At 37.3% G+C, this 27,041-nt stretch overlaps 1 protein-coding gene across 1 annotated transcript; it reads left to right on the top strand.

Moving 5' to 3' along the window:
• The first annotated feature begins 18,734 nt into the window (after positions 1 to 18,734).
• Positions 18,735 to 20,604, top strand: hoxc6b (homeobox C6b). Its single transcript, XM_067431421.1, has 2 exons — positions 18,735 to 19,277; positions 19,612 to 20,604. Exons 1-2 carry the CDS (start codon positions 18,884 to 18,886, stop codon positions 19,911 to 19,913), a joined length of 696 nt encoding a protein of 231 aa, XP_067287522.1. The 5' UTR covers positions 18,735 to 18,883; the 3' UTR covers positions 19,914 to 20,604.
• The last annotated feature ends 6,437 nt before the right edge of the window (positions 20,605 to 27,041 follow it).

The raw sequence follows: 27,041 nt of genomic DNA, 5'->3' as shown, positions 1-27,041 counted from the left end.
ATTCATAAAAGTATAGAATATAAGTATAATAAATATAATAGAGGCTCATTGTAACACCATGTGACAACATGCCCCACCTGAGCAGCTGGGATTTAATCCCAGCTAATGTTAGATCAACATTAAAGAACGATCTCAACTGTTTATAGTAATTTAAGATTTGTCTTATTTTAAATTAACACAAAATTAGACATTAAACATTATCTTAAGTCAGAAATGTACTCTTGCTATGGTTAAATAAATGTTCAGTGTTCTTTTTTAATTATGGCAGTTTTTTTCTCTATAATATTTATATATAATATAATATTTTTATGGCAACTAGTAAATACATGAAGTATGGTTATGTTGGTGTAATGGAGGCCGGCTAGTAGTTGCTGTGCGAGTAAACCTCACTCCTCTGACCTCAAGAGACGCTCTGGTGACTGACACTAGAGGTTTCAGCCTTTAGCCTCCTTGTTAGAGCGTCCGACTCTCATGCCGGTGGACCTGAGTTTGAGTCCCGCTTGGAGCGGGTAGTTCGAACAGGAGGGGTTACACTTGTATGTGTGGAAAGTTTTAAACAATTTGGGTTACAATTAACCCTGGATTGGTTTACCCTGCTCACCCCTACACTATCTTCGTTTCAGAGAGGTCAACTTTGTCTTTAAAAAGTGCATGTAATCTCTGAGGGCATTCTGTCATGACGTGTCTGGACAAGGAGAACTCCTTTAAAAAACGGCTCTAAAGGGGCAATGAAACAGGGCTTTTTGGAAAACACAATACGGCACTACAGTGGAAGAACAGAGGACGGTTATTAAAGTTGATGTTTGTTTGTTTGTTTTCCATTCAAATGTTACAAAAATAACAGTTATTATATATTATACAAGTGTAAGGATTCAGTTAGCACCGGTTAGAGAAACAAGAGAGAGAGAGAGAGAGAGAGAGAGAGAGAGAGAGAGAGAGAGAGAGAGAGAGAGAGAGAGAGAGAGAGAGAGAGAGAGAGAGAGAGAGAGAGAGAGAGAGAGAGAGAGAGAGCGCTGGAGGGTTTTGTTTTGGATTATTTCTGAAAAACAAAAATTATTTCTGATCTACCTTCTGGTTTAGGTATTACAGGCATTTGCCCATAGGGGTGTGTGGTTTCCTGATCAATCACTCACAGGAACAGAAACATGCAGCAGTCCTTATTTGATCTTGAACCTGAGCTGCATTCATGCTTCATCTGGTTTAGGAAAAGTACACGCCACCTTACCCACTGCCAGAGGGCTTGTGGAAGATTTGGCTCCAGGATGAGCACTGTCTGGTCACTGTCTAGTTTGTCGTTATCCTTTTGCTGTTTTTGTCTATCCTGGAGATTTGGCAGATAGTGGTTAATAAATCTAGCCCATAATTGGTCTGCAAGTATTTGGCTATGCCTCCATCTCCTAATTCCTAAAAGACTGCTGGATTCATGTAGCCTAGAAATCTAGACGCACCCTAGCGGCAGAAAATATAATCTGCCGCGAGTGTCGTCTAGCAACTCTCAATACACTTCTGAGCTGTAAAAACCAAACTCTGGTCGGGCCAATCACATCGTGTATAGAGTCGGTGGGCGGGGCTTAACATAATGACGGTAGAGTTGCGTTTGCGTGCTTCTCGTAAACACAAAAACTGGCGAACGGCGGTCTTTCGAATCAGCTTTGACCGCGACTCTGGAAGACTTGAGTTAAGCTTTTCTCTGAGAAAAGAACGGCACTGAAGTCATTCTTAAGAAGGGAAGATGTGTTCAGAGTTTAGCCGACCGGATACGGCGAATGTTTAATCTGTCAGCGAGCTCCGCTTCACCTTCATTGCTCTGGTTGGTTGTAGCGCTATCCTATCGCGTGCAGAGGGAGTTTGAAAGACAACCGTTTATCCGCCCCTCGGATTGAGCTGTCAATGGTGAGTTTCCAGACCAAACATCTTGATGTGGCTCTGGCTTGTCAGGCTAGGATTCATGCAGTACTTGTGGGAGAGAGGCCTAAAGGCTAGGCATTCATGATCCCTCCACCTCAATGAGAACAGTGCGGAGGACAGTTTCAGGGACCGTCCCGTTCCTTTAGAATGGCCTTTAAGGCTTGTTTCACTGATTCAACCTCTCTCACCCGCTCACTGGGAGAAATAAATCTGAAAGGGATTTTCGGTTAATTGCGTCAGGCTAATCAAGGTGCCATATTTTCATAGGCCTCTTTAATCGCTCTGTTCCCTCCAACAAAGTTGATGCCATTATCAGAGAAGAGCTCGAAAGGCTTGCCTCTTCAAGCCATAAATCTCCATAGAGACATCAAGAAGACAGTAGATCCAGATGGAGGCATTGGGTGATCATTTCCGTATCTCTTTTCAGTCTGTCACCCTATTTTTACTGTAAATGGGTCGAAATCCATTCCATTGCAGTGGGATAGAAAGGGGGCTTGTAAAGCCTAAGATGAGCTGAGAGATCTGTCACATGAGGATGTTAGGTTGGGGATGCCACTTTTGACATTCAGTACAGATGAGAGGATGTTTCTGGATGGTTGCTCTGCCTCTTAAAATCCAATAGTGACATCTGGGCTCGGCAAGGTCTCTTTTTATCCCAGGATGAAGGGGATTGGCAACATATTCCTTAATAAAGAGTTTAGTTAGTTGTTGATGGAGATTGAGAACCATAGGATGCAGGGCATTCATGTTTATGTATATGTTCAGCATGACATAGTCTCCCTCCAACCCTAATGAGCCCAGGATCTTCATCATATTCAGGAGACAGAAACACAAGGGTGGGTTTGATGAGAGACCTCTTCTGGAAATAATTTTCTTCATGCTTGTTGGTGAAGGAGCTTCTCTGCAGGATGCTCAACTATGTCGATTCACAGTATGGAAGATTGAGCTGCCCTGTGTAGGTACACTCTAAAAAATGCTGGGTTGTTTTAACCTAATGTTGGGTCAAATATGGACTAACCCAGCAATTGGGTTGCTTTAACCCAACGACTGGGTCAAATATTTGCTTAAGACAACCCAATTGCTGGGTTAAAACAACCTAATTAATGGGTTAGTCCATATTTGACCCAACATTGGGTTGTTTTTTACCCAGAATTTGTTAAAGTGTGGGACATCAGGACTAGAGTGCTGACTTCTTTAATTCAGTATCTGGTTCAGGGTCAGCAGCTAGCTTGGTTGGCCATGATGCTTCTGACTAACACAAGAATTCTGGTCCATTACCCCAATGGCATGATTGTGTTAACTCTTTTAAAGATTTTCAGGGGTTTTGTTGTCTGCTGGGTTATTGCCAGAATTCTTGAGGAGCTCAGCATCTTGTAAGTTGCAGACATTGCTGGTCATGGAGTGTAGATTGGCTGAACCCCATAGGACCTTGAAGTTGGTGCATTAGGTTGTCCCATATACACAGGCTGAACAGGTGCAATCAGGTAAAGCATGTCAAACCTATTGAGTAAAAAAAAATGGACAACACCTTCACTCTCTTTCACTGTAGAAAAGTGAAGCCGCCAATGTCCCAACATGGTGCTCACATCTTGAGCTGAGTCTGCGCAGTACTCAATGCGGGAGCCAAATCTTTCCAATAGTGAGTTTGAAGTGAGAGAAGCTGTCAATCATGATGACGGCTGACCTTAATAATGCATATGGATTTGTAGGATTTTCCCTTTTAGATGCAAAATGAATGGGATGAGAGTATTTAAATGAATCATGGTGATTTACTAAGGCTTATGCTCATCAATGTACTGTTTTTGCACCATTATTTATCGGCCAGAAATAGCATGTCTTAAACCAGACACTAACTGGTAGACTGGACTGGTCATTATGGAAATATAGCTAACTATACCCATGATAGAACAAATGTAAGAAATAACAGGAAAAATCAAGAAAAACAAATCTTGTGGTCTCACAAATCCAGCCGCTTCGCATCTGAAATGCTCCTGGTGTGAGTTGGCCGCATGGAGGACAGAACAAAACCTCTCAGACGTGTGCAGTGTAAATAAGGGGTAGGAGTGGAGGCAAGAATAATTTGAAACGTTCTTGTTGGTCTTTTTAAAGGTGACACAGAGAGGGAAACAGATGCTCCATTTAATTAAAGTACATCCTGATGTATTGTTCGTAGGGTGAGAGTTTCGGACTGTGGTGAGGTGTAATTGTTCCACGGTCTGTGGTAGTACAATGCTATGCTCAGAGCCATCGTCTAACAATGCACATGTCTCCATGTCTTTATCTCTGTTATTAAGTAGGACCTTAAATACCTTAAGCAACACCTTTGGAGATTGGTTGGGACGATCTAAGTATACCTGGAAAGTGGGATCCTTCCACATTTCCAACAATGCTTACCATCCATTTTCCACTTCATCATTTGCTCTGTGTTAGTAGTTTAAAATTAGAGCAATAGTTTAGCAGATGCTCCTATAAGGACAGTATTGTTGGGTACTCTTGCGTGTCCTTGAACAGGTGAGGTACTGTTAGTTGAGTAAAGGATTTAAGTGGATATGTTCTTAGGGCAAGAAGGTGTCTGTGGATCCCTCTTAGTTGTCCTGTTACCTCACTTTAATTTAGGGCTGCATGTCCTGTTTGAAATACGCTTAACCTGAGACTGTAGCCATGCAGAGAAATTGGGTAGGAAATAGATATGGTCTGTGCCAGTCTGGAAAATGTACTCCACAAAACTGTCATGACATGAGATTACGACTCTATAGTTCATTTTTCTAGCACCTTATTACAACTTACAGTATATTTACGTTTTAAAGTCATGCGCCCTCTAGCTGGCGTAAAAATAATGACAGTGTCACGTCTGATGTCATGAAATGACGTATGACTGTTATTACCAATCAAAATGCGTGTTCATTTTAATGCGATGTGCGACTTTTTACCACCATTTGTCCTATTTCCTTTTAGCAAAAATATTGTTTTTAATTTACAATTACACCCACACCATCCCTAAACCTACCCAGTGATTTATAGTGCATACACACTTTATGAGCACATGTGTTCCCTGGGATCGAACTCACGATCGCATGTTGCTGTTGTAGTGCAATGCTTTACCAATGGAGCTATGCAAAACCTGAAATATTAACCAGATAAAAGGGGAAAATGCTTTAAAGTGAAATTGTCCTGCTATCAATAGGAGGAAAACTTTAGAAAACGCTCCTGTGTGTTGTTCTCAATCAATTAAAATATTGTTGATAGGGGCGCAACTTTAGTAAACGCTCATATGGGTCGTATTTCAAGGAAGTGACAAACGACCTATAGGCGTATTGGTTGGAGGACATGTTGCCAGTTTGGTATGACGGGTTTTGGGACACCAAAGGCAGAAGTAGCTCGCATCTCTAGTCCAGGCGGCTGGGCTTGAGGTATGCACATTGTGGCATGAGATGGAACCAGATGAGTACCTGGGAATGCCATTTTGAGTGTGAGGATATAATGCGTGTGGCTGAGGATGTACTTGTAACAAATGTTATTCTTTAAGGAAAACCCTTGAGGTGCATCATCTCGTTTTCAAGCGGGTCCTAATACACAGCATTAAATAACGAAACAAGACAAAACTATAAAACACAAACCAAAACAATAACAACAATCATCTAATCCGAATCAACAGACATACCACTACAGAATTAGCCACACAAAAAAAATAACCACAAAAAAGGAATTGTTCCCAAACATTAATAAATATACTAATTTCATCTAAAACAATTACAGCAAGTTTCAAAACTGAAGCCCGTAAGGTTACAGGGTGTGGAGGTGAAGCTGAGGGAGGCCCACTGACCGCCGGTTACAGTGGTGACAGGAGAGGCTGTAGCTGGGTAAATGAGTGCTGGAACAGTGAAGAGGACTGAGATAAGTATTTAGCTCCTGTTTGTTTAGTTAGGATTATGAATGGTTTAGCTCCTCCTCCTCTGGGATTTGGGCTCATTTTTACATTCATGAATGTTGATTAATGGACACTGTCCCCTTTTTAAATAAACAAATAGAAACAAATTTCAAAGAATATAAGCCCTGGCACAGCAATGCAAACTATTTTAAAAGAAGTTAAAACATTTTGGGAAAATTATTATGAAAATGTTGCTAATCCTCCTATTATTGCACTTCGTTTGTCATTAGGCCTTTCATGTTGCACCAAGAACATAATATGCAAATTAGCTGCAGTGTATATTGTATTGAATAGGACTAGCCATTAATGGTCATGTTACCCACATATTGCATAAACTATGCAAAATGGTTCAATTCATTCTGTTATATTTCACAAACTTAGTTGAGAATCGTCTTTATACAAAGTTTTGTAAAAGAAAAAAATTCCAGAAAACTAAAAATTGATTGGTAAATTAAAAAACCCATTGTTGTTGCCTACATGTCGATTCTTTGTGTACTGTAAAAAAATATTTAGAAAAAAAGTAACCTGGTTGCCTTAAAAATGTTAGTTAATTGAAATTAAAAAAAATTGAGTTAATACAATGAACTTTTTTTTTTTGAGATTCAACAACCTTTATTAAAAGATTATTAAAAGATTTTGTAAGCATATTGTGTAATTGTGTGTGTTTTATTTCTGATGACGCAGTGAAACATGCCAAATAGTGCTATTTTCATGATTTATCTTTTTTTTTTTATGTGGTTCAGATACAATAAAATTGTGAGTTTCTATTTATTAAACAAATTTCCTTCATTGTATTAACTCACTTTTTTTACAGTGTGTCCACTACAGAGGACATAAATAGCATAAATCAAAATATATATTTAATTCGTGTGTCTTATGCGTGTTTCTTAGTACTAAATTGGAAATCTTTTTTCTGGGTCTCAGGAGGATATCCTGAACGTGTTTCCCTGAATTTCGATAAAAGTGAGATACAGTTCAATAACGCAGTACACGATGCGCAATGAATTGTTTTAAAGTCACCCAGGTGGTCACAGAACGTAATAAAATATCAACGTTTATCAAAGTATATGGACTCAGAAGAGTGGCAAGATCAGGAGTTTACCTGCATTTTACAAAGAGCGGTCGCAACGAAGATGGGTTTTAATGTGAAGAGTAGGACGGGCTTGCGTAAATCTGTCTTTCCTCTGGAGCTCGTTTCAAATGGAGCACAAAGACGCTTCGCCCCAGAGGCTGCTATTACACAGGGGCTGTTTGTTATAATGGTTAAAATGCAAGGACAGAGGAGCGTGATGGAATTAATATGTGGAAGGTAAACATGAGCGCAAACCGTCGCGGGGAGAAGAAGGTAATCTAATCCCAGATTTCGGCACTACTGTAATTTAAACGTTCGCAGCCGATTAGGCTTTCATTTTCAGGTAATGCCGTAGAGCTCTTTAAAATGGGATCATTTTTATTCTTGTTAAACTGGTGTCATAGCCATAGTTTAGAAATACGAACGTCGTTGTTTTTTGTTTGTTCTTTTTTTTAGCACGTAGAACAATTAATATATCTAGGCTATTAAGTAAAGCATGCACAAAATGTGCTCACGTTTTTTACTTTTTTTAAATAGTATATCTGAAATGCATATTGTTAGTGGGGCTTTAGATTAGCATGTCCAGCAGAATGAATTGATGTCGAATTTGCGGTCTGCTGGTGGTTTTATGAAGGGCAACTACATGCTCATTCACTTTGGAGAGCTTTCAGATTTTTAACAGCGTTCGTGTGCGGTCTTTGTGTGTTTTTTCCTATGCTGTCGTATTATAGACGTCGTATTAGGCCTATAACTGGCATATCCAACTACCTTTAAAGGAACGCCTCGACGTGTAGGCTAGCATGTTCAGCTGATGCGTGGTTTAGGTAGTTTGATGTTGTTGAGATTGACTTCCTGGATTGACAACAAGAAACTGCCTTGATTACGTCAGTTGGCCTTCATCAAGGCCGTCCGTTTCCGCCTAATTCTCCTTGCAGGATAATGCCCAAATGGCATTGTAAATGAACCACCGCCTCCGGCTCTTCAATACAGCCTATCATTTCTATCCTTTCAACGTCGGTTTTATATGGTGACCATTCTATGGCCTCGGTGGGTGAATTGGGGTTATAAACCCAGAAGCAACGATCTCCAAGCTTGTTGGTAAGATATACAGATCATATTGTTGGCGAAAAGGGGATTTAATCTTAGGGTGCATATTTAAATGTTAGCTCATTGTTTTGGAGGCAGCATGTTCAGTTCCCCCAAATGATTTGTTTTCAAACTGACGCACCGTGTGAAATTACCGACACATGATGCTAGTGCTGGCATAGTGACAAAATATTGTGCAACTAGTGTACAGAAAACATTTAGCCTACAAAATTGCGAAATGACATGTAAATTAAATATTTACAAGATTCAATTATGTTTAAAGCAAGGTACAATGCAACACTGATCGCTCATGAGTCGCGATTATTCCTCAATGTCGAAGCTCTTTTGAAGCGTTTTGTCACAGACATGTTTTTCATTTAGCCACATGCATGTTAGATGCATTATATTTTTATATTAATTATCTAATTATATTAATTATATTTTAATTATATTAATTTTCGTATCCATTTACCTGTGTTTGTTTTCGTTTTAGCTCTTTTCTCATTACGCACAGAACATAATGATTATTTTCTTATAGAAAAACTAATAATCTACTAACTTTACATTTTATAGACCCTACTCGAAAACAGCAACGCATTGCATAGCCTAACTGTAATTATCTTCATATCATCTTGTTAACTTCCAGTCTTGGCATGCATAACATGGTTGAGTATGGAATGAAAGGTGGAAATTATTGGGGAAAACAATATTGGAAACTGTTCATGTGTTCAGATTTGTTTCTCAATATTTTTAAAACAAACTTAAACTATGGGCCTACGTGTGTTCAGGTAAACTAATCTGGTAACGATTCATTTGAAGATATGATATAAGGCTTAGTTCTAATATAGGCTACGTCGTTTTGCTGGGGAAAACAACTAAATATTGTACACACGCGCCATTTAAAATTTAATCTTAGCTCGCAAATAAGAACTTCCGTTTGTCACGATAGTTAATTAAATTAGTTTTGCTCTGCACAAATGAAACTGGTCTTTAAACAACACTCTCGGGTGCTCTTTGGTTGGTAATGTAAGCTAATATTTAAGCATTTAAGACTCTAGATGATAAGATGCTACATGATTCGAGAAACGTATCTTAGAAATAGTACACTCTAAAAAATGCTGGGTTAAAAACAACCCAAGTTGGGTTGAAAATGCACCAACCCAATGGTTGAGTTGTTTTAACCCAATGGTTGAGTTGTTTTAACTCAGTGGTTGGGTTAAATGTTGCTTAAGACAACCCAATTGCTGGGTAAGAACAACTCAACCATTGGGTTAAAACAACCCATTTGTTGGGTTGGTGCATTTTCAACCCAACTTGGGTCGTTTTTAACCCAGCATTTTTAGAGTATAATCACATTAAATTCATATTTAATTGCTTTCCACAATGCATAACGTTTCAAAGCATCTTTACAGAAAATGCATGTGTCTACATTACAATTTGCAGAGGTGACCGTGTCCATGTCAGAAATCACAGTTAGCTAACAATGAATTAATTTAAGGCAGAACTAAATGAGCTAAACTAAATACAAGTAGACATATACACGCGTTAAGTAATTTATCATCATCTCCAGAAAAACTCGATATGGAGTTAGAATGTGGAGAACTATTACAATTAATAATTAGAATGTAAATTGGCAGAAAGAAAAAAAAATCAGAGACCATGCAGGCACAAGATAGGCTGCATTTACTTGATCAAACAGTAAAAACAATAATGTTTTGAAATATCACATTTTTTAAAAATGTTTGAATTCTCGGTTTTAAAATGTAGGCTAATTGATTCCTTCTCTGCTAAGCTGAATTGTCAGAAGCCATTACTCCGTCCTCAATGTCTCACGAACCTTCAGAAATCATTCAATATGCTGTCTTTGATCAAGGTTGAAAGCAGTTGTTGGTGCTTATGTCCGTTATCTGGTACTCTCTCCAAAAAAAAAAAAAAAAGGTACAGTGGAGGTACAATTATGTTCCTTATGGAACGAGACGTATAACTGGAAATGTCATTTTATACCATTGTTTTCTTCTACTTATACAGGTGTATAGTGTACACAGCCCACACTCTAAAAAAATGTTGGGTTGTTTTAACCCAATGTTGGGTCAAATATGGACAAAACCAGCATTGGGTTGTTTTAACCCAGCGATTGGCTTGGTTTAATCCTGCGGTTGGGTTAAATATTTGCTTAAAACAACCCAACCGCTGGGTTAAAACAACCCAATTGCTGGCTTAGTCCATATTTGATCCAACATTGAGTTGTTTTTTTACCCAGAATATTTTAGAGTGTAGTGGTCAATTAATAAATCTCCACTCCATTAAGGCAATGTAAAATGCACACTTATAAAAGGTCAACACTGCCGTCATGTCAAATCAAGTTGAGTTACAAACATGAATCATTTATTATCCATGCTACAATGCTTAACCATATACTCTACTCTTTGTTGTTATATTATATATTTTCTTTTCTTTGTTGTTATTTACATGATAAGGGTAATCGTTCGTAATTTTAGCAGTGTTTCCCAAACCAGTTAAAGTTCTCTCAACACTGCACATGTATTCCTAATCAGTCTGGATTTATCTTGTGAGCTGGGTGATAAAACTTCAGGACCTGAAATGTCTGTGTTAGATAAAGGAGACACCCGATGTGTGGACTGGAGTATAGTTGGGCAGCACGGATTTATGGGATAACAGTATGAATTTGCAACTATCCACCAGCAGGGGACAGCCTTTCTTTCTCTGAGATGCTTGCTGCTGAACCAGGTGGGAGACCGGTTATGGTTGTATTCCACCAATCAAGGAGGAGAACTGGGTCTATTTAAGCATTTTACAGAATGCCTGACAGATAGAGAGCTGTCTGCCGATGTGAGGAGAGAGATTTAGGCTAGTGTTCGCATATTTATTGAACAAGTTAGTCCATAATTCATTGATTTTTTTTTTGATCATCATCAAGACTATTTCTTTTCAACTTTAATGTTTATAAATTGTTTATAAATCCATCCACAATTTATACAGGCTTTACCTCAGCACTAGCCTAGAAATCTAGACGCACCCTAGCGGCAGCAAATTTAATTTGCCCGCAAGTGTCGTCTAGGCACTCTCAATACCATTCTGAGCTGTGTTCCTCAAAATCTGGAGGGCCAAATCACATCATGTATAGAGACGGCGGGCGGGCCATAATGACGACGGCCGAGTTGCGTTTGCGTGCTTCTAGTTAACACAGAAACTGGCGAACGGCGGCGGTCTTTCGAATCAGCTCTGACCGCGACTCTGGAAGACTTGGAGTTAAGCTTTTCTCTGAGAAAAGAACAAAGAGCAGGAAGATGTGTTCATAGTTTAGCCGAGGCGAATGTTTAATCAGTCAGCTCTGCTTCACCTTCGTTGCTCTGGTTGGTGTAGCGCTATCCTATCGCGTGCAGATGGGAGTTTGAAAGACAACCGTTTATCCGCCCCTCGGATTGAGCTGTCAATGGTGAGTTTCCAGACCAAACATCTTGATGTGGGTCTGGCTTGTCAGGCTACCTCAGCACAGTACTTGAGGTAAAAGAAGTCCAAAAGTCATTGAAAACATTTCACTGAAGTAAATAAGGTTCTTCCGGTCCAAAATGTATTTAAAAAAAGAAATGAAAAAGATTTTGGTCTCCCCAATAACTGTTCACCTGCAAAACAAATTTAACCTGCGCAAACCTTTGATGGGAACATGAATATGGTGGTGGAGCCTATTACTGCCACAAACAGTTTTTGGGTGGGATGGGACAAAAAGAAAACTAATTCTGAAAATAGAAATGTGGTACATCATATTCATATTTCCATCAAAGTTTTGTGCAATAAAGTAACTATGACCATATTATGAAAACTAGCCAAAGCTTATGTGATTTTCGTCACTTTCATGCATTTCAGGCTCAACTTCCTGTGTGACGTCCACCGCCCATCTACGTGATGTCACATCAGGAACGCCCATCTATGTGATGTCACATCAGGAACGCCCATCTACGTGATGTCACATCAGGAACGCCCATCTACGTGATGTCACATCAGGAACGCCCATCTACGTGATGTCACATAAGGAACGCCCATCTACGTGATGTCACATAAGGAACGCCCATCTACGTGATGTCACATCAGGAACGCCCATCTGTGATGTCACATAAGGAACGCCCATCTACGTGATTCACATAAGGAACGCCCATCTATGATGTCACATAAGGAACGCCCATCTACGTGATGTCACATAAGGAACGCCCATCTACGTGATGTCACATCAGGAACGCCCATCTATGTGATGTCACATCAGGAACGCCCATCTACGTGATTCACATAAGGAACGCCCATCTATGATGTCACATAAGGAACGCCCATCTACGTGATGTCACATAAGGAACGCCCATCTACATGATGTCACATAAGGAACGCCCATCTGTGATGTCACATAAGGAACGCCCATCTACATGATGTCACACCAATGATGGCATCCAATTTTGATTAAGCTGACTCACAGATTTAACTCAGCAAAAGTTACCTTCACTCTTAAGGCGAAACAAATAAACTCTGTGGGCTATAGTTGCCCCATTTGACCTTGTGTCCCAATCACCCAATTTACCCTAAATTACATATTTTTACTTAATTCAGTTTTCGCTGCAACATCAATACACGAACCAACAACGTTTAACTTTCTAACGAGTGCAAATGCTTTTTGAAAGGCGTTTGTTATAGCGAATTCAACTTTATCGTTAATATTTAATTCTAGGTTTAATTAAATATGCTTGTTCTGGCTTTTGTATAATGTAAAACTATTTGTTCAATTGGTTATTATAAACGTTTTGCCAAAAGTACCAGTCATTTGGGAAATGGATCAGCACAAGTTAAGATTATTCGCATTTTTTTGTGGCACGATGTTAATAACCATAATAATACATTTCTACACGTCTTAAAGAAAAGAAACAACAATCTGAATAAACATCCTTTTCTATTTAACTGTGTGTGGGTGTGTGTGTATTGCAGAGCTGTGTAATTTTACCAACTTACATAGGCCTACTACACACGTTTTAATATAATAATTAATGTAGGCCTTTAACGAAATTCAAGTTTGCACATGTCTGATTTTATATCCTCCAGTTATTCTCCAAGCTCGATCTCTGCTCCCTTCATTTCAAGAAAACTGTCAAATTTGAGGGATGCAACATTATCCCACAAATGCGGTGAACTGAGCCTAGGCCTAATGAACACTGAATATTCAACACAATCTAGGAAGAATTTTAAGAGGTGGATAATTCGTACGATTATTATTTTTTTTATCTGACACTATTTCAGGTGTTGGAGTCACCCAGGAGGATATGTTTATTTATAAAAAATAAAAAAAAGAAAGAAAGAAAGAAAAAGTATTAGGTAGGCCTCAGGACCAACAAGCCATACGGGCTTTGTTTTCCAAAAGCAAGTCGATCATTATTCTATGCTAAATTGCCAGATTTGCAACCAATAGGCTTACGGCGCTTTTGGGAAACGCATCCCTGCCCAATTCTCCCAATGCCGTGTTCAGTTTCGTTCATCGATTGTGAAATAGTTTCCTGGAAAGAACAAAAGTGTTTAACACAAGTGAAAATCGACATTATTTGCTACATATGTAGCCTATTTTTGATTCAAACGTTTTAAAGCTTTTATAGTTTCAATGTTTTCTGTGTTATTATAGCTGCTAAAAAGCTGAGCTAAATATTTTTGTACTTTATATATTTGTACTATTAGGCCTACTACAATAATGACAGATACATAGGCCTACTTCAGCGTTAATGCGCTTACCCGCTGACATTTTCCACTGTATATTTCTTTATGCATTATTAATTTTGAGAAGGGACCATGTAAATTTTTTTTATGTTTCCCTTTCATGCATTGTACCGGATTTAGCCAAAGACTAATGTTCATCTGGCAGGTCATCACTAACATTAATGATAAAATAACACACAACTAAAATTGGAACCGGGGTAACCCCATTCCTGGTGAAGATAATTACCTTCTAACGTCTTGATATTTAAGATGGTTAATAGGCCTATTTATATTATTTAGACTACTGTCATTTAGTTTGAAGGCAATTTTTTTATGAAGGTGGTAACTGTTCTCTGAATTATAGCACGGATAATAGGCTACACGAGCAATTAATATATTAGTTTTAAAATGGATAGTTATGTAATAGATTATTAATCTATTTTTAAGTGTCAATATAAATTAAATTGTAAATGATTAAAGAATGCAAGTCTGAAGGCTATGAGAATAAATGCATTCATACAGCACGAAAAGCGGTCGTCCATGATAGAAAGAAGGCGCGACATTCTTGGTTGTTTGGTGAAAAATTTACAGCTGTAATAAAAGTTTACGACTTAGCCAAGGAATGGATTGGCTGTGCTCCGTCACATGGTGTCCTCTCCATGATAATGAACTTTATACTGATGTCTCTGCCTCGATCTTATTCGTTCCCCGTCAGGCTGAACGCCGAACATTAGGCGTTTAGTCTTAACGCTATAATTATCGACCTGACAGTCGTTCACCTCCCCTCAATGCTTTTGGGCTTCAAATATCAATAGCTTTAGTTTTGAAAGAAGTCAAGAAAGGAAACAGGAATGGATTATCACCAAATGTGGATTACCTAATTTGAGAAGATGCTCGCGATCACGCCGCGGATCTGTCGGTAAGCGTCGGTAAGTTTGGGCGCTTTCATTTATCAGTCAGTTAGGAGTTAGCACACTTGCAAAAACCATTGTAAGATAAGTAAATAGTACCGTTTTAAATATAGGCTAGGTCTATGTCTCTTTGACATTTCAGTAAACGCAGAGATGTTTTTTATAGAATAAAGTCTGTTTGAAATATATTTTAGTTTTTAAATAAGAGCTGGCGAACAAACACCAAAAGACAGAATGAGAAGAATCCTAAATGAACTTCTTTTTGTAGACATGTATGAGCATCACTGCCCTCTAGTGTTCATTAATGTGTGATTCGTCCTCAGCATTTCCGCAATCTAAAAAATGATGGGTTGTTTTAACCCACATTTGGGTCAAATATGGACAAACCCAGCCGTTGGGTTCATTTTTTAAATTACATTTTTAACCCAATGGTTAGGTTCGTCCATATTTGACCCAAAATTGGTCATTAGTGCAATAATTTATGAAGTAATGTCCTTTGAGTTGTAAACATACATTTGGTCATTCAATAAATCTGAATCATTCAAAAAATATTAGGTTTACCATACTTACAATAAAAAGGAGATATAAGGGGTTTTAAATTTGAATCGCAGCCATGTAAGTCCATAGAAGGCAGAAGAGGAACTAAAAACCAATAAAGAGCACTATCAATTATTCATAACAATGGCAAATAAATAAATACATGCATCAATATTCAAATAAATAAATAAATCGACCATTTCCATCCAATAGAATTGTAAGGATTTCCGCAAATATGTAGGCCTATTATGATACAATAACTTGTAAAACAGCAATATATTGATATCAGTTATCTTAGCAACATCTGTGACTGACCACACATGTACAAATGGTGAAGAAAACCAGCATTATTTGCACTCATTTCATAAGGTCAAAAGGTCATCTGAAGGGGGACATCATTATTTGCTGTCATCAGCTCCTCCTGAATATTTCAGTGCTCTGGGTTAAACAAAAAATAGCTTCAAGTTATACAATAGTAATCTAATCATTAGAATTAACTAAAAAAAATATTTTACTAAAAACTAGGCTATTTTATAAGATACGTTTTGTATTTAACTAATAATTCAAATAAACTAAAACCTAAAACGTATTTTAGTAATTTAGTAATTTTAAGCATAATCTAACATTTAGGCTATTTCCTGACATTTTAAAAATGTGTCATTCTTCATTATTATTGATGATGTTGTTGTTACCGTTTTTCGAGATACTTCGTTTATGTAGTGTGATGGCAGTATGTCGTTTTTCAATGTAAGATTTATTTTATATATATATATATATATATATATATATATATATATATATATATATATATATATATATATATATATATATATATATATATATATATATATACACACACACACTTTTTTTTAAATTACAGATTTACAGAATATAATATTTTCGAAGCAATAAGTGTTAACGACGACAGCATTTGCCGTCACTGGACAGTTGTAAAGGCCAGCCAAACCAAAAAGAACTGAAATAAAACACTTCCCTGCACAAATCTACTCCATCAACATGTCTTTCTTTCTTTTTTTCTTTAATTCAAATTCACTGCACATTGAGGGCCAGTGACAAATGTGAAATATTCAACACATCTCAAGTGAGTATCTACAGCACCAATTTTATTTATCGTGCAATATTAGCAATATCTTAAATTAGATTTTACTTGCATTTGATCCGCACTGTAAACCCCTTGGGTAGGATTAGTGGTGTGGGTTACGTGCGCATTACACGCCATTGAGTGCTTATATGCACGCAAAAACTTATAAATTATTTAAAAATAATAATAATAAATAAAATTAAAAACTTTTTAGTATTTATTACACAATAAATACAATTTGTGCTATATAGGCCTTTCATGAGATCGGACTGAAATATTGCTGTTTATTTTACTGGTAACACTTTACAATGAGGTTGTACGTTAATGCATTAGTTAACATGAACTATGATTAATCTTTGTTAACGTTAGTTAATAAAAAAATACAGCTTTTCATTGTTTGTTCATGTTAGTTCACAGTGCATTAAGATTAAGAGTCAAGATTTTAATTAAGCATTAGTAAGTTTCTAAATAACATTAACAAAGATAGCCAACATAAATGCTGTAGAAGTGCAGTTCATTATTTGTTCAAGTTAACTAATTAACCTTAATGAAAAGTGCTGCCATTTTACTGGTTGTCTGTTGAGTTCAGATTTAATGTTCATTTGATATGTTTTACTCAGTTTCTTTCTGTTCTGCACAGCACTTTGTAAACACTGTTTTAAACGGTGCTAATTAAATAATGCTTAACTTACTTCCATAAATAAAATGAATGCACTCCATCATTCCGAATAGCGCTCGCTCGAAATCATTGATTATTATAGCCAATATTATAGCCAATATTCATTCAGCAACGCCTGTCATGATAAGACTGGTGAACATCAGCGAAAACCCTTCCCTAAAACAGCTCAAGGAAACAGCACGTTTCTCCATGTCCGATTATGAGGAGACGAACTGCAACAAGTTTAAAACGCTAGGTATTGATCGCTTTTCATGATGCTTGTGTCAGCCCTTATTTATGTTTTATCTCTTTGTTTTGTACAGGTTATTTAAGATTCCATGGCCTGAAATGTTATAGTTTACGTCCTGTTATATTTCTTAAATATTACAGAAAAATATCAGTAATTATTTCCGCTTCTTCCCCATCCATTTCTCTAACATAACGTCATTTAAAGGGAAGTTTCATTTGTTCTTGTTACGCTTTGAGAAAATCACTGTAATAACAACATGGGAAAAGTTATTCATTTAAAAACGAATCAGAATGGTCCCTTAAAGTATAGGACAGGGTCGTATTCAAGATTTAGTTCAAGTAACTGTGAACAATTTTGTGTCGTTTCCTTGTAAGAATAGCATATGCATAGCTAACGCCAGTAGGCCTACACCATGTCATTTGTCTCCTTTACGACTTTACACATGCGTTAAGGAATTCTTCTGCAGTAAAACCATAAACCACCCCCTCTTTTAAACATCCTTTAAAGCAACAGCCATGAGCCATCCATTAAAGCGAAGATATAATGTGCCTCGTCACCTGATAGTGGATTCATTTAGTGATTTATCTGGGCATTTTTGGTGTAGGGCCTATTTAAAAATGTCATTAAATTATCAATGAAACGCGTTTATTTTTCAAGTAGCAAGAGGAATAAGATGCATGCTTAAAACTATAAAATCTTAAATTGGTTTATATTTGTTTTAATGAACACGGCTGTGATAATTTTAACGGATCACTCAGACACAAGAAAATACATTTGTTTTAAAAACGGTTGTTCAAACTAGTTGGCATGTATTTGTGAAAATGAAAATGTCCTTAAATTTCTGTCAAATGTTATGCGTTATCATTTAAATCATTAAAAATAAATAGGAACCCAATAAAATGAATAACAATCAGCTTGCACTCCTTGCGTCGTTAAGCGTCTGGGGGGAATACTGTTAATCGATTTTTTTAACCAAACCAGTGAAGCGAGGGCACTAATTACGTAATTTTATTACTAAACCTTAATCTCGTTTATCCTAAAGGGGCTGAGGCTTATGGACATAATTCTGTATTACAGGACATTATTTGACGAGCCAGAAAAAAAAGATATATACCAATGACTTATAAATTAAGCTGAGCCTCCATCAAACTACTTTAGAAATGTTTGGAAGTGTGTGTGTGTGTGTGTGTGTGTGTGTGTGTGTGTGTGTGTGTGTGTGTGTGTGTGTGTGTGTGTGTGTGTGTGTGTGTGTGTGTGTGTGTGTGAGAGAGAGAGAGAGAGAGAGAGAGAGAGAGAGAGAGAGAGAGAGAGAGAGAGAGAGAGAGAGAGAGAGAGAGAGAGAGAGAGAGAGAGAGAATCAATAATTAAATATCTCAATATAAGGAGTGTGCATGCGTTATGTTCCTTTCCTTACGCTGTTGTAACAGGGCAAAGAAAATATATTATTTCATACTTTTATTGCTGCTTCTTGTTGTTTTTTTATCGGAGTGGTCAGCAGATCTTGGCATCTTGTCAATAGCGAAGATTTGGAAACATAAGGCTGAGAGCACATTCTCTGCTGGGGTTCTGAAATAAATTTTACAGTATTTATAAGAGACTTTAAATAAGACATATCTGATAAGGATAAAGAGTGCGTGAGCGAAAAAGAGAAGGTAGAGAGAGAGAAAAAGTGGCGTTTAAAGGAAAGTTATGAATTCCTATTTTACGAACCCGCCGCTCTCGTGCCATTTAAACGGCGGTCAAGAAGTTCTGTCCAATGTAACCCTCAGCTCAACAAACTACGACCCGGTGCGACACTTCACGCCATATGGCGCAGCCGTGGCCCAAAACCGGATATACACCAATCCGTTCTATTCGCCGCAAGAAAACGTAATGTTCGGGTCAAGCCGAGGATCGTACGAGTACGGATCAAATGTGTTCTACCAGGACAAGGATGTGCTTCCAAGTTGCAGGCAAAGCCTTGGGCAAACACAGGCTTCACTGAGCCAGGATTACGCGTCAGATCAAGGCAAGGCTGCGTCTCAGGAACCGAAAGGAAGTATTCAAATTTATCCGTGGATGCAGCGGATGAACTCGCACAGTGGTGAGTATAAAAGAGATATAGTACAGGCAGGACGGACCTGTTTTTACGACTGGGAAACCCACATTTTATTACCCCATAAAGCATTGGTGGAACTCCTTACCCTGCGCTAAATGCCTTTTGTCACCAAACAAATCTATTCAGTGGCCTACTGCAAATGATACATAAACGTTAAGAATTATTGTCGAGAATGTTAAAATACATCTAATTAGAATAAGGGACAGTAATTAATATAAGTAAATCTACATTAGCCAGCCATTTTTTAACATAGCTTTAGGATACAAAATGTAAAGCCTTCTCTTCTGATTTTAACCAAATAATCTCTTTTCTTAAACAGGAGTTGGCTATGGGTCCGACAGACGGCGAGGTCGACAAATCTATTCGCGATACCAAACTTTAGAACTAGAGAAAGAATTCCATTACAATCGTTATTTGACAAGACGCAGAAGAATCGAAATCGCCAATGCGTTGTGTCTGTCGGAACGCCAGATTAAAATCTGGTTTCAGAACCGCCGGATGAAGTGGAAGAAGGAGAGCAATCTCACATCCGTCCTCAATGACAGCGGCTCGGTAGAAGCTGGCCAGGACACGGACAAAGAAGAAACAGGAGAAACATCCGAGAAAAAGGAGCAGAACTGACGGCCTTACCGCCTTATCTACAGCATTCAGTGTAAAATAATGAGATAAATACATGTCGGACTTTCATGATTTGCACAATTAAACACCCAAAACTGTTATATTTCGATTATAGATGCGCAACTTGATTTGCCTCTCCATTTATTATTTCCCGAAAATTTTGGAAACCTGTTTAATTAGAAAAAATTACGTTCTAAAATTACGTGAATCAAAAAATGTTACCAGTGGACGGTGGACCGACAGCTACATTTTTATCTTCACTGTATTTGATTTTCTCTTTGTTGGACTATTCTTAAAACAATTATTGTCATTTGTATATCTTGGATGTTGGACTGGGGATGCAGATTTGGACCACACTCATTACGGAAATTCCAATAGGCTCATTTTTTAATAGGCTATACATGATCATGTAGGCTATTATCGTAAACTGTAAAATCGATAATAACAAGTAGCCTACATTGTAAATGTTTGTAAATATATGAGATTCAAATAATTTTGATGAGCATTTGTGTAGTTTTCATTAAAAAAACAGTTTTGTGGTTTTCTTTACTTTGTGCTGTTCTGTAAGAACCATACGCTGCAAAAAAAAAAAAATGATAGGTTTTTTTTTTCAAAATTTGGAATATAACAAGCAAAATGAATACAATGCTTGAAAATTACCCACATTAATATTCAATAAAGTTGTAATGAATGTAACGACTGCCTTTCCTGTTCATTATTAAGTCGTGTGTGCAACTTTGAAACTTTAAAATGACAATAAAATCCAACCCTTAAATAACAAGGTGAGATTGGCATCGTGATATTGAGATGATGTTAAGACTTTTCACTCAATTTTCCAGGAAATTTAAACTTTAAAATGTAACGCATGATCATGTCCACTCATGACTAGTCTTAAAAAACTTCTGATGGTTAATTTAGAAGGTAGGCCTAAAATCTGCATAACAAAGTCTCAATTAAACATGCCCTTCAGTTTACAACATGCAGAATGATTGAAGGCAATAAGGCGATTAAATTTAACGTCAGCTTAACTTACACAACCCCATTAAAACAACAGTGACAAAAGTAGCCTATAAGTCTTTCACTGCAGTACAGTTCAAACAATTCAGAAATTAACAAATACATTTGTATAGGCTCTTATGAAATCTGTGTATTCAACGAATTCAATTCAATGTTAAAAGTACCACGAAATAAGCCTATTGTTGTCTTCTTTGTGTGGTTTTGTCCTGACAGTTGTGCTGCTAGCATGTGATGCTGCCTCTGTTTCTGTTTTTATAACCAAGAAGAATTGAAATAGCCAACTTAAGAAACGGTTTTGAAGTTATGAAGTGATGGCTCTATTAACAGGATCTGAGTTCCGTATGTAGGCCTATTTTCCATTTCTCCTCAACATATTTCTGAAGGAAAAAATAATTAGCGGCAAGTTTTCAATTGCGATGCCGAACTGTGGCTTGTCCATGCTTCGCGTAACAGCAGAGGACGCTGTCGGCCTTCAGTCCCTCTTTTCTTCATCGAGACATAAACTCCCCAACTATCATATTGCGCATCTCTATTAATAAGCTTCTGATTCAACCTATTTTATAACCGGGTCGAGAAAACCTCAAAGCCAATCAAGGAAACCAAATCAAATACGTAGACTAAATAATAACATTTTAAATACAGTTTATGAAACCGCAGTAATTCAATCGGCCTATAGTTGAAAAGACGTCCCGTCATGGTTGAAAAAATAGTTCCAAAATGAAAGTTGAACGGATGTATCTTGCATTTTTAGGAAATCTTCAGTGATAAATCTACAGATTTATGCCTTCCTACCGTGACTATTTTTGGCAGCCACACGACTTCATGCGCTGGCCTTCGCTGTTCACAACAATGGCTCTGCATCCGATTATAGCCTACTGTGAAGACCTGACACTTCACATGCGGTCACCTAATGCAGAATAGTTTTAGCATCCTAAATCTCAACCAAGATACACAAAACGAGTCTGTAAGAGAACGGCCAACATCTCAGAGAAATCACCACTGAGAACAAACCTCCTTGGTCCAGCCTGTGGGGAACATATATGTTATATATATATGTATTCATAAGGCAAATCTGATCAGAAACGAGCCTTGGATGAAGAAACTTTACATGGGACACGTTAAGGTTACATCTATTTAACTGTGCTGCTTCTTCACTTTCTGCTGCATGTGTTCGTTGTCTTTTTTGTCTTTCTTCTTTCTTCTTTTTAGCTTTGCATTGTTTTTTGTTTTTGTTTTTATAGACCTTATTCAGAAACAGTAAAACTAGTGGTAGTAAATTTTATAACAGTCATTAGGTCATCAGTTGCTCTTAAAACTGTCCGCTAATGCTAAATTTATAACGGTATCATTAAATAATCATTTTTTTCCCCTTCAAAACACGAACCCCATTTCAGCTAACACCGACAGCAACGTCTTGTCCCTGGCCAAAAATAGTCGCTGTATGGCATAAATCCGTAAAAAAAAAAAAAAAAAAAAAAAAAAAAAAAAAAAAAAGGCTATGTAACACAGAAGATTTCCTACAAATGCATTCATCGTTCGACTTTATCCACGGGACGTGTCGGAGGGACATCTTTTCAACGGTCAATGAATGTCCAAATGTTTGCTGCCCTGCAATGATAGTTGTTTTAAAGACGATGTTGTTTTATAGCCTACGCCTAATATAGCCTACAGAGATAACCTACCGATCTGTGTGGAGACTGAACTATTTGTTTACCAGTGTTTTTAAAGATTTACAATCTTAGACTATGCAATCTATCATTTAGCATAATAAATTCCTATAGTCAAATCAATTTGACTAGCCTATATGAATTTATTATGCTACCTGTACCTGATAGATAGGCTAACTGAAATATTTAATTTTATCCGGCAGAAGTAGCACGCCAGTTTGAAAATAGATAGATAGATAGATAGATAGATAGATAGATAGATAGATAGATAGATAGATAGATAGATAGATAGATAGATAGATAGATAGATAGATAGATAGATAGATAGATAGATAGATAGATAGATAGATAGATAGATAGATAGATAGATAGATAGATCTCTAGTCTGTGCACTTTCGTGATGCGTTTTGTTAAGGAATAGGTTAAAAACCCCATACGTTCAAATTTTCATGTTCGCTCAGAAAAATGCATCAGGATCCTCAGTATAGCCTACATTATATGTGTCCTATAAAGTATTTTGTGTAAATATTTTCTGCCATGTTCTTTAATCGCAATTTGAATGGTTTTGTTTACTAAGATTATCAATGTTAAGTTGGTCATCACAATTCACAGCATAGGCCTATTTGGTCTTAATGCAATTATTTATAACCGATCTTATTAATAGTTATTTTAGTAATAAAAACAGCCATATTCACGTACAACTCCAGCAACAACAACAAAAATCCGCTCTTATGTGAATATGAATATGTAGGGTCACGAATAAAGTGTGACCTCGAATGGCAATTATAATAACTAGCCTACTATAATTAATATTTTGTAGCTCGTTTTGCATTCACGTGAGCGAGGAGCTAACATGCTCAACTTTAAGACGTCTTTTACTATTAAGTAACAAACATTTGTTTAGCATTGCCCCTCTGGAAATTAGGCTTATCACAATTGATTGCAGAAATATCTCACAGATTGAACAACCCGATCACATCTAAATGCGTATAAATAGTACGAGTGTGAAAAAACAGCGTGGCATAGACACGCCAATATGAGTTTTGGCGTTCATTGCACACTACTATTTATACGCACTTTCGTGAGATTGAAACGAAAAGGCGCAGTCGGAACACCTTGACTGTACTGTAGCTAAAAACAAACAAAAAAAAACAAACAAAAAAAACAAAAAAAAAAAAAAACAACAACATGCGATTAAAATCTGTCCAGGCATACAAAAGGCAGCTTTGGGAAAAAACATTGATAAATAGGTGGTTAGGTGTATAGATGTGTATTTAAAAAAAAAAAAAAAAAAAAATACTGCTTCTGCTTAAATACATGTCCTCATAATATCCTTGCTATTTAAGGGCGTAATGGCGATCGCTCGTCTGAGGTGTTTTCTGTGGTTCTCAAGAGGAGACATCTGCTGTAATGCGGATTCATTGTCGGGCTCCACTTTTGTTTCAGTTATTTACAGTACAGACTTGTAAAACTTTATTGCTCCAACGCGTCATAAAACTTTATGGCTTTCCCCTTCACATCTAAAATTACCACAGTTGTTTCCTGTTTAGTTAAACAGATACAGGCGGGGGACCTTCACTGAACAAACACAACTACCTTAACCCCACTGCAAAAAAAGCTTCCGATTCGTCAGGAAACGGAACTTTGACGAAACCTATCCGGCAACTCTTGTTAAGCATGTTACACAATTAACACAAGTTGTATAGTAGGACAAGCTAACAAGTTACCCTCGATATATTTGCATCACACACAATGAGTTCGAGTTGCGTCTCAAAATGAGCAGATAGCAAATGTCAAACCTCTAGCAGTCATATGGCTCCAAATGCTGAACTGATTGATTGGCTTTGGCAAATGGCTCCTTCACTGTGCAGTAAGTTAATAATCATGTTTCCTAAAATGTTAATGAAATAGGCTAGATAAATATGTCCCTTTACAACCAATGACCCTAATATGGTAATTAAATGCTTGCTTGAGAAAGCATAACAGGTTTCAATTCCATATTTAACAGCTTCACATCTGTTTCAGTTTGTGGGGGGCCATCTGGGTTTGCTCCATGTTTAATAATTGCAAATGTTTTCAATGAGAAATGTCTTAAGAGAAAAATAATTGCAGTCTGTTAAAGGCTAATGCAAATATACCTTATCTGTCGACATTGCATATGCATTTTAACATGCTTCATTTATTCTTTTATAGCATGGCTACCTTCCTGCAAACTTCAGTTCCAATTGTCAATAAGCATGCCTATAATTTTCTGGCAATCCTGAACTCCTTCATTAGCTAATTTGATTAGTGTTTAAGCTGAACTGCAGGATGGTTGCCTTTAGGAGCAGGGTTGGCCACCTCTGATTATACAGAAGACAGATGACTACCGGAAGCATCATTAAAAGAAGTAAACTGGATTTGGGTAAGGCATTTTGATGTTGATGTGGGGGGTCTTTTTTAATGTAAAAAATATTATTCACTGATCGGGGCAAATATGGGAAATTATTTACTAAACCTAAAATATAATTGGACCATAAGTGTATATAGTAAAAATATATATTTAACTTTTAACTCATAGTAATGTATGGTCTGTGGGGAAAAGGAAAGATTTAGATTTAGCTCTATAAGCACTCAAGTGAACTTCTGGGAACTATTGGAATACATGGCCAAATCCGACCCTGCCCCTCGTAGTTATCTGGGATATATAATCAGCTTTTTTGTGTTTTTTTGTTTGTTTAAGTTTAAGTTTTTTTTTTTTTTTTTTGGGTAGCAGAGTAAATTGTGCGAAGGCAGTTTTATGCTAGACGGACTCCCTTCATATTGTAGCAATGTAAATGTCGGCATGGCCAAAATGTTGTTGTTAGGGAATCTTAAAATATTGAAATGTAGGTGTTTTGCACAGCTTTAGAAGAAATGCATGCGTAAACAAACTGTTGCCATGTTGCGTGTATGTAGTATCGATGAGCATTGCGGAAATATAAATTCCCCCCCTTCAACTCTGCTTCCGGGGACTTTTCAAACTTCTTCAACGCAACTGCTTGTGACTTTTCAAGAGATCCCGAAGACCTTGATTAGCTGATTCAGATGCTCTGTTCTAAACTCTGCAGGCCTCAGGAGCAGGGCTAAAGACCCCTGATGTAATGTATTCAAGGTACATGATTCAGTATTTGTAAATACATTCATGTCCTGTGTTAATGGGATCCTAAAATTCCCTCTTTTTACAAAATGTAAAATAAGTCTCTGAAGTCCCCGGAGTGTTTATGTTAAGTTTTCGCTCAAAATATCCCATAGATCATTTGTATAGCATGTTTAAATTTTCACTTTTTTGTGTGTCCCTTTAAATGCAAATGAGCTGCTACTGAATCCCCTTCAAGAAGGGGGCGGAGCTTTAAGAGCTCATGTTGGCAGCTTCAAACTTTTATGTTCAAACTAGAGTCGGACAATGATGGATAGACTCAAGCAGATGTGACATACCCTGTGTCCCAATTCGCACACTATCCAAACTAAATAGTACTCGAAAATAGAATTAGTATGTCCCAAATCGTAGTATGTTGAAAAGAGTATTTTAAAGATACTCGGATGGTTTACTATTTCGGGTCCGAATTTGAAGTGCGGATTAACGCACACTCTAACGGCTGATATTACCCACAACCCCTTGCGAGTTGGACGAGGATTCGATTAGAACTACAAACGCGGATAAAAAGCGTTAAAAAACTACAAACATGACAGATGTGCGAGTCCGACGGTTAAGTGGAGGGGTTTAGATAAAGGTTTGAGTGATCAATTATCAGTATTTAACCTGACAAAAAGATATTTATTCAGTGTTGTCCACATTATATTTCACCTGCAGCAGCATTGAGAACTTTTGCAATGACACGTTTGGCCATTAACTTTTAAATGCATCATTATATTTAAACTGCAAACACATGAGGAGAGTCTCTGCATTAAAGACACACACATGGCAGATCAATGATCGGCTACATTTCTCTCCGATACGGTAGGAGATTAAACTGAATGTGAAGGATTTGAACTGTGACGAATCTGACGATGATTGACAGGGCAGATAAACGGTGACGGGATGCACGTAACTAAGCGACAGAGTCCGTTAAAGATGGCGAAGTAGTTAGTCCCAAAGCTTGCATACTTTTCTGCTACACACTCAAAAGTATGTACTTTTTCTTCACAAAAAGAGTACATACTTTTAGGACGTAATATAAGTAGGTGAATTGGGACGCAGCAATAGACTGAGAAAGGACATTTCTGAATGGTTAGTTGATGAATTTATGTTGCTAATGTGGAGTTACTATCTTCAAGTCATTGATAAGCATATATTCTGTCATGATAATCTATAATTCGCTCATGTGGGAAGGAGACTGATCCAAAATGTATGTATGATCCCTTGATGCCTCTACCATGTAAAGTGACATATACATACATTTTATAGCAGAGTCACTGTCCACTGTCA

The sequence above is a fragment of the Pseudorasbora parva genome, chromosome 22, assembly GCF_024679245.1.
Source record: "Pseudorasbora parva isolate DD20220531a chromosome 22, ASM2467924v1, whole genome shotgun sequence".
NCBI classification, from domain to species: Eukaryota; Metazoa; Chordata; class Actinopteri; order Cypriniformes; family Gobionidae; genus Pseudorasbora; species Pseudorasbora parva.
This window is presented reverse-complemented; position numbering and strand designations above follow the sequence as displayed.